The sequence below is a fragment of the Ranitomeya imitator genome, chromosome 4 (assembly GCF_032444005.1).
Source record: "Ranitomeya imitator isolate aRanImi1 chromosome 4, aRanImi1.pri, whole genome shotgun sequence".
Taxonomy (NCBI): Eukaryota; Metazoa; Chordata; class Amphibia; order Anura; family Dendrobatidae; genus Ranitomeya; species Ranitomeya imitator.
In genome coordinates, this window is record NC_091285.1 from 721,021,894 (window position 1) to 721,030,677 (window position 8,784).

Genomic DNA, 8,784 nt, shown 5'->3' on the forward strand with positions numbered 1-8,784 from the left:
TTCTGCAGATTATTACTCCTCTTACCTCTCTGCAGAGCATTGCTCTGTCCCTCTACCTCCTGACAGTGATATTCTGCAGATTATTACTCCTCTGACCTCCTGCAGAGCATTGCTCTGTCCCTGTACCTCCTGACAGTGATATTCTGCAGATTATTACTCCTCTGACCTCTCTGCAGAGCATTCCTCTGTCCCTCTACCTCCTGACAGTGATATTCTGCAGATTATTACTCCTCTGACCTCTCTGCAGAGCATTGCTCTGTCCCTCTACCTCCTGACAGTAATATTCTGCAGATTATTACTCCTCTGACCTCTCTGCAGAGCATTGCTCTGTCCTTCTACCTCCTGACAGTGATATTCTGCAGATTATTACACCTGACCTCTCTGCAGAGCATTGCTCTGTCCTTCTACATCCTGACAGTGATATTCTGCAGATTATTACTCCTCTGACCTCCTGCAGATTATCGCTCTGTCCCTGTACCTCCTGACAGTGATAGTCTGCAGATTATTACTCCTCTTACCTCTCTGCAGAGCATTGCTCTGTCCCTCTACCTCCTGACAGTCATATTCTGCAGATTATTACTCCTCTGACCTCTCTGCAGAGCATTGCTGTCCCTCTACCTCCTGACAGTAATATTCTGCAGATTATTACTCCTCTGACCTCCTGCAGAGCATTGCTCTGTCCCTCTACCTCCTGACAGTAATATTCTGCAGATTACCCCTCTGACCTCCTGCAGAGCATTGCTCTGTCCCTCTACCTCCTGACAGTGATATTCTGCAGATTATTACTCCTCTGACCTCTCTGCAGAGCATTGCTCTGTCCCTCTACCTCCTGACAGTGATATTCTGCAGATTATTACTCCTCTTACCTCTCTGCAGAGCATTGCTCTGTCCCTCTACCTCCTGACAGTGATATTCTGCAGATTATTACTCCTCCGACCTCTCTGCAGAGCATTGCTCTGTCCCTCTACCTCCTGACAGTGATATTCTGCAGATTATTACTCCTCTGACCTCTCTGCAGAGCATTGCTCTGTCCCTCTACCTCCTGACAGTGATATTCTGCAATTATTCATCTGACCTCCTGCAGAGCATTGCTCTGTCCCTCTACCTCCTGACAGTAATATTCTGCAGATTATTACTCCTCTGACCTCTCTGCAGAGCATTGCTCTGTCCGTCTACCGCCTGACAGTGCTATTCTGCAGATTATTACACCTGACCTCTCTGCAGAGCATTGCTCTGTCCTCTACCTCCTGACAGTGATATTCTGCAGATTACCCCTCTGACCTCTCTGCAGAGCATTGCTCTGTCCCTCTACCGCCTGACAGTGCTATTCTGCAGATTATTACACCTGACCTCTCTGCAGAGCATTGCTCTGTCCCTCTACCGCCTGACAGTGCTATTCTGCAGATTATTACACCTGACCTCTCTGCAGAGCATTTCTCCAGGTCTTACATGTGCCCTCTTTTCAGGTTTGCGGTGACTCTGGACTCCGGCGATGGCGTCTCCCGCACGACCTCTGACGGATCTGGATTTCTGCTCGGGGTCTCGGATTGAGGAACTGAATAAACTTCTGGAGGAGCTGGAGCGGAGGGAGAGTATCGCTCTGCAGGGGAAGGAGGTCGTCCACACCTGTGTCCAGGCCAAGGAGCTCATCTTCTCCCTCATAGGTGGGTGCAGGGAACCTGGGGGAGGGATGGACGACACTGAACACCATGCCCACCCGAGGGGCAGTGAGGAGACCCCTGGGGGCGCTGCTGAGGGGAGCAATGAGCAGCAAGTGGGGGGCGATTAGTGACCCGTTATTCCATTAACTAGAACTCTCCTTCTTCTTCATCAATGTCTTCATCATTTCTCTCTCTTGGGGTCTGGATTTCATGGTGTCACTGCTTTTACTGTAAAGAAGCCTTTCCTAGGATTTCACATGAATTCCCTTATTCAAGTCCCAGAGTCTCCAGCCTTGCGTTATACCCACTCCTAAGAACAGAAGAACGCCCCTAAATAGCAGCGCGTACCCATAACATGTCTGATGAGGTGCTTCTGATGAGACCACTGGCAACTTATGTATCCCCCGGCCTCGCTGGCAACCTGTGGGCCCCCAAGGAACCACAGAACATGACTATGTATAACCTGTCTCTTGTCCAGCTGGCCGTGGTCTCCTGGGGCAGGTACTCATGGTCTCGGCTGCTTATAGTGAAGGTCTCTGTGGCCTTGTTATTTTGTTCCTGGTGGACCCTGTTGTTCCTATTGGGTTACATATATCTTTCCAGCATCCTGTGGTTCTTGAGATCATGGCTATTCCCAAAAAAGGTCTGCTAGTCTCAGTTATTTTTGGCTGCTCCCATTATTGGCTCCTCTGGTCTCCGTTTCGCTCAGTATTGTCCCCATGGTCTGGGTTTCTCTGTGAAGGTCCAAATGGTTTCAGCTACTCTTAGTACAGGTGCCCGTGGCCTCCCTCCCGGGGACAGGTGCCCGTGGCCTCCCTCCCGGGGACAGGTGCCCGTGGCCTCCCTCCCGGGGACAGGTGCCCGTGGCCTCCCTCCCGGGGACAGGTGCCCGTGGCCTCCCTCCCGGGGACAGGTGCCCGTGGCCTCCCTCCCGGGGACAGGTGCCCGTGGCCTCCCTCCCGGGGACAGGTGCCCGTGGTCTCCCTGTCCATATGACCTTGGTGCTTTGTAGTATTGGGCACCTCTGTTTCTAGTGAAGGCCCCTGAGGGCTCCGCTACACCCAGGTAAGGTTTGTGCGGTCTTGACTGTTCCCATTGAAAGTACTTGTGGTTTGGCTGTGAATCTCCATGGTCTCTTGGTAAAACTCTAGTGTTTCCTCTAAACTGAGCGAGCTATATGGAAAGAGATAAAATAGAGGAGTAATCAGGTTAACCAGCCCAGTTGCAGATAAACCTCTCTGCTGTCCCTGTGGTCTTGGTTCACTCGGCACAAGTCTGCAGATCTCCTTTTGGTCTCTCACTTCCGGTACTTGTGGTCTCTGCTGTTCCCAGTAGAGGTTGTTGTACTATTCCTTCTAATCTCGGATGTTCCCAGTAGTGGACACTCTTGTGTACCAGTACAGGTCTTCATGGTTTTCCAGTGAAGGACCTCAGAATCTTGAAAGTTCACAATAAAGACCTCATAGTTCTTGGGGATTTCCTTCTTCAGGTCCTGTTGGTCTCAGCTGCTCATGGCAGTGCTACCTATGTTGTCTTATGCGTCCAGTACTGGTCCATTAAGGCCTGCAGCTCTTGGTTCAGGTGATTGTAATCCTGGCTGCTTCCCAATACATTTCGTTTGGTCTCCCATTACACCCCCTGGTCTCATTTGCTTCTAATAAAGGCTCCTCATTGAGAACCTAGCAGAATAACGGCACACCCATCACTCATCTTATATTGAAAATAGCTTTCTAATGAGTCCACACTCGGACTGGCTATTCCACTCTGTTTAGGAGAAATCTGCACTTTGCACTCGTTGCATTTAGCTGCTAGTGTGACGCCCCGGGGTCCTGATCGCCACAGTGGCATTGCTTTCCTCACAGGGAGAGTGATGTCATGCTTGGAAGCGATGAAGGATATTTTTCACCAGGTAATCACATACACACAACACGTTCATACTCCAGGCCAGAAGGGGGAGCTCTAAATCTGGTTTAGGGTGAACTCCCCTATAAATACATTCTGTCTGGAGGGAAAGAGAGTTTTCAGTCAGTTCCTGACAGAGGGGAAGGAAGCAGAAAGATTGCCAGAAGGGAGCTTGTCGAGGAACATCAGCTAGGCAGAGCTGGTACGATAGGAGAATAGCTGAGCAGAATTGGGGGTCTGCAGCTCCTGGCGGAGAGAGGAAAGAAGAAAGACTGAAGGGGCCATGTAGTCTGAGGTACTGCAGCTCCTGGAGAAAAGAGAACTTAGAAAGAGGGAAAAACTTGTGGAAAGTGTGCAGGAGTGAAAAGGCACATGAGAGTGATACCAGCGGAGCAGAGCAGTGAATTAGCTACCTCCCTGGCTGGCGCGGATTTCAGTAGCCAGAAGACCGTGGCCGTGCTGAACTCTAAGTGGCATAGCTGAAACCGGCTGGACTTCAAGGTACCTGTCCGCTTTTACACCCAGGAGACACAGTGATACTTATAGGGCAGTGTTCCCCAACTCCGGTCCTCATGAGCCACCAACAGGTCATGTTTTCAGGATTTCCTTAGTATTGCACAGGTGATAATTGCATCACCTGGGCAAAACTAAGGAAATCCTGAAAACATGACCTGTTGATGGCTCTTGAGGACCGGAGTTGGGGAACACTGTTATAGGGCCTGGGTTGTGATAGAGTCCCTATAAAAAAAAGCCTGCTTTACCTGTCATTCGGGTTGTGTCCTAACTTTATGGGGGACAGAGAGGAACTGTGAGGACCTTATCAGAAGGCTTTCATCTCCACCTCGTCAAAGGGACTCTGGATTCGCTTCCAAGCCGGCCGGACCCTGCCTGTACCTGTGATCTGGAGCCCTGGACTGCGGTTGCCTGAAGCTTCAGTAAACCAGGTAAAGAGACTTCAAACCTGTGTCCTCGATCCTTACCGCACCATTGACCATCTTCTATCTACACACCGGAGCCCTGGGGACCTACTTCACCTGTGGGAAGTTATACCATCTAGCTGCCATACCATCACTCCTTTAAAGGGACACTGTCACCTGAATTTGGAGGGAACAATCTTCAGCCATGGAGGCGGGGTTTTGGGGTTTTTGATTCACCCTTTCCTTACCCGCTGGCTGCATGCTTTCTGCAATATTGGATTGAAGTTCATTCTCTGTCCTCCGTAGTACATGCCTGCACAAGGCAATCTTGCCTTGCGCAGGCGTGTACTATGGAGGACAGAGAATGAACTTCAATCCAATATTGCAGCCAGCATGCAGCCAGCGGGTAAGGAAAGGGTGAATCAAAAACCCAAAAACCCCGCCTCCATGGCTGAAGATTGTTCCCTCCAAATTCAGGTGACAGTGTCCCTTTAAGCAGCGTCAGTCCCTACTGACTGAATACCACAGGTGGCGTCATGAACATAATCTTTAATCAATATCCATTTTGCATGGGCGCCCAGGGCCAAGGACCTGTTTGCCACTGTCCCCTTAAGAATTGGACCCAGTACCGAGTACATCACGGCCCTGGCGGGCGTTCCACTAGCGCTTACAGTGATTGACAGATCTACTGATGGACATTCGTAATATGTACTCCTTATATATCTAGCCCAAATCGGTGGCCCAATATATCACTATAATAGAACAAAGAAATCCCTGCCATGTGGAAGGGTCTTATACCAGTTTTAGCTGGTACTAGATGGGAGGATTGTCTACAGCAGCTACAAGGACCATAAACATTCTTTTGGGAGGGGGAAATGAGGGGTTTAGGATTCTCTCTCTCACTCACTCACTCACTCACACACACACGCACACACGCACACACACACAGCAGAAGAGAAAAGAGGGGGGCGGTCGGAATAGCCTGCTGCGTGTGTCTTGTAACGTTAGCCTACAGCGTGTGTCTTGTAAGGTTAGGCAGACTCATACATGGCATATTCACATTATCGTGACACCTGTCCTCTCTGCCACTCTTGCTCAAGGTTTCAGCCGTCTCTGGTGCTTGTTATCTCAGCTGCTACCAAAGGTTCTTGTGATCTTGACTGCTCTAAAACAGGTCTCCGTGTTTTCGTAGTACAAGTTTCTGAGGTATCGCGACAATTGGAGATGTCCCTTATGTGCTCTCCCACTCTCCTTCTGAATTCCCGCAGAGTTTACCTTTTGATTATACCTTATATAAAAACATTGATGATAAAGTTGGGGTTTTTTTTGAGTGACTTGGCTGGTAAATGTTCTCCCTGTGTCTATAAAGGGACTGGTCACACAACCTTGGCCTTTAAAGCAGCCGTTTGGTCTACTAGAAATCCATATTTCTGTGGAGGGAGGGACCGAGAAGCGACTGTGTATAAGTCGATCCCCAATAAACCGTTTAGGGGTAGGACCTACCATGTCACCAACGTCCTTGTAGATTTTCAATATGTCCCAGTGTTTAGTTAATGTCCTTCTAATCCAGGTTCCCCATTGTCAAAAGTGGTGATCAACCATTCGCACTTGTCACCATCTCTCCTTACCCACAGTACAAGGAGATTCTCCCTCTTTTGATTGATTAAGGGAATGTTTGAAAGCCTCCCTCAAAAGATGATCAGGATAGCTTCAGAAACCCATCTTGCAGGTCCTGGGATAGTTGCATAATTCTATTTTTCTGGCGCAGTTGTCTCAGTTGCAAATACTGCCCCTTGGGAATGCCCTTTCCGAGAGACAGTGGGTGTTGGCTTTACCAATTAAGGAGGCATTGGTGGAGGTAGGTTTGTGAAATATTGTCTTTAGTTGACCCATCCCTAGATTTCGTGATCTTAAGGTCAAGGAAAGTTAAAGTGATGTACTAAGGAAGCTCCTTACGGTCTTTACTGTTTGGTCTCGACTGTTGGCAGCAAAGCTTCCTGTGGTCTTGGTTGTCCTCTCTGGTGTTGATGGCTAAAGGTTCAAGTGTCTGTGGTCTCAGCTGCTCCCAGAATAACTTCCTTGGTTTTGATGACTTCCATTTGTCTTCACTTCAGGTCCCTGTTGTCTCAGCTGCTTCCAGCTAAGGTCCCCATGGACACCTCCTATGGGTCTCCCACCACAGGTCCGTATGGGCTGTTCTTCTGTTCCAGGTGCATGGTATTGTAGCTGTCATCCAGTAGAGGTCCTTGTGGTTTTCTAGTACAGTTTTGTGGTCTCAGCTGCTTTCAGCATGGCTCCCTGTGGTCTCCTCATGTTCAGTGTGATTTGGGATGGGGTAGTACTGTAATGAGACTGTGTGTATTACTTTTTTCATTTTCTTTCTTTTGCAGCTCGAGTTCAGCCTTTGCCTTCTCCGAACGCATTTCTGCTTCTTTCTGGTGGCCTATGCTCCGGCTCCCTTGATGTGTCGCCAACAGATTTGGGATCTCCCTCGCCCTTTGTATGCCATTCTATTTCTTACACCGTTTTAGTGCCCATCATCCGCCTACCTTCCCCTGACCTCCTTTCACAGTTGAGCCCATGCCACTATTCTCTGCCATCCTCTACCTGGAGCTCAGCACCTTCTGAGCCCCACACTTCACACCTCTCACCACACGATGTGTCCATGTGGTTCAGTGCCTCACTGCTGTCTAGGGTGTCAAGCCTCTCCGAGACGTCTCTGACACTGCAGGGAGCTGAACATTGGGGCAGCAGTGTCTCCATCCTCCTATCTACCTCCACTCTGTTAATTCGCTTTGACATTGTCCCTGTGGTTGAGGTCCAGGGTTGGCCCCCAGGGGTCCAGGACCTGGAAGACTTGGTGGCAGAGGATGGCTTAGGTCCCAAGGTCTTCCACCTCCTCCCCTGGGGTGCTGATGGACGGTGGAGAGTGGGCCTCCCAGGCGTAGAGCTATATATGAGGAGGTTCCTGCATCCTGCACTCTCCCGAGTTCTCAGAGCCTCTAAAGCTGTCCTGGGGCAGATTCTGCAGGAAAAAGGGGCCCCAGGGCCCTATGTTGTGTGGGTCACCCTCTTCCAGGCCATTCAGAGGCTGCCACGGGGCTATCTAAATCAGGGGCACAATGCAGCCTTGTGCTTTTTGGGGCTTTTGGAGGAACTTTCCCGCTTGTTTTTGAAGGGCTCCTGCCCTAACCCGTTCCTGCGGGGATGTGACCTCCTTCTGGGCAGTTCCCATGGGCCTCACCTGGCACGGCACATCTCCGAGATCAGAGCCCATCCAGCCAAGTACCTGCGGGCAGTGATCAGAGATGCCAAGGAGGTGGTGAAAGGTGGGGACAAGGGAGAGAAAGAGGAGGTGGAGGAGAAGGAGGAAAGGGGCTCCGGGTGTCACACCAGCTAGCTGCACTCTCCCCAAATATAGCAGAGCTGAACTCGTCAGAGAAATCACTGTTACCTGGGATGTTACATAGGACTGCCAGTGGCATCTACTTCATTATCTGTACTCTGATAACACTGGTCAACAGCATTTTTGGTGCCAAAGATATTTCATCGAATTTAGGGTAACTTTGGGCTGCTGATTCTGAATATGTCATCAGTTTTGCCAGATTGGCTCAAGTTTTTGAGATTTTTGGTATCTTATTTATAGCACTTGTTGGTAAATGTGACGCATCATCTCATTAATTTCTTTGGATTAGTACTTGAACTGAGCAGTTCTCAATATAGTTTTGTGTTAATTAGTGTTCTAAAAGTTTGTTCATAGCTTGATTTTTGCACTAACTTTATGTTGTTGTCTGTTTTCCAGTGAAAAGCATGAACTCATCAAGAAGAAGTTGTCTTAACGATCCAGACTCATTCTGTTACATTTGTGGTGAATACACACTGCCAAAACATAGAAGAAACATAACAGACTTCGTAAAAAAAAGTGTATTTTGCCTATTTTGGGGTTATGCTTGGGGACCAAGACAAGTTTTGGGCACCACACATAGTGTGCAAAGCATGTATCGAATTATTACGAAAATGGAGCAAAGGACAAAGAAAAAGCTTCAAATTTGGTGTTCCAATGGTGTGGAGAGAGCAAAAAACTCATCATGATGACTGTTATTTCTGTGCAGTGCAAGTGCAAGGATTCAATAAGCATAAGAAACGAAAATGGTAGTAACCTAACATGGAATCTGCAAGAAGGCCTGTCCCTCATTGTGAAGATGTGCCTGTACCTGTGGTTACCATGTTACCTGATGATGATGAAGTGTGTATTCACCACAAATGTAACAGAATGAGTCTGGATCGTTAAGACAACTTCTTCT

General features: G+C 48.9%; 1 protein-coding gene across 4 annotated transcripts in view; it reads left to right on the forward strand.

Annotated features, from left to right (window-relative positions):
* The window catches only part of TMEM102 (transmembrane protein 102), a 48,938-nt gene extending 40,953 nt beyond the window's left edge, over positions 1 to 7,985 (forward strand). For 3 of the 4 annotated variants that reach the window (XM_069767586.1, XM_069767585.1, XM_069767587.1), the window contains exons 2-3: positions 1,467 to 1,664; positions 6,871 to 7,985. In XM_069767586.1, the coding sequence (XP_069623687.1) occupies positions 1,493 to 1,664; positions 6,871 to 7,880 (1,182 nt within the window). In that variant the 5' untranslated portion in view covers positions 1,467 to 1,492 and the 3' untranslated portion in view covers positions 7,881 to 7,985. Of the gene's footprint in view, positions 1 to 1,466; positions 1,665 to 4,437; positions 4,508 to 6,594; positions 6,663 to 6,870 lie in introns of those variants that run through there. The other variant, XM_069767589.1, reaches the window with a different exon arrangement.
* The last annotated feature ends 799 nt before the right edge of the window (positions 7,986 to 8,784 follow it).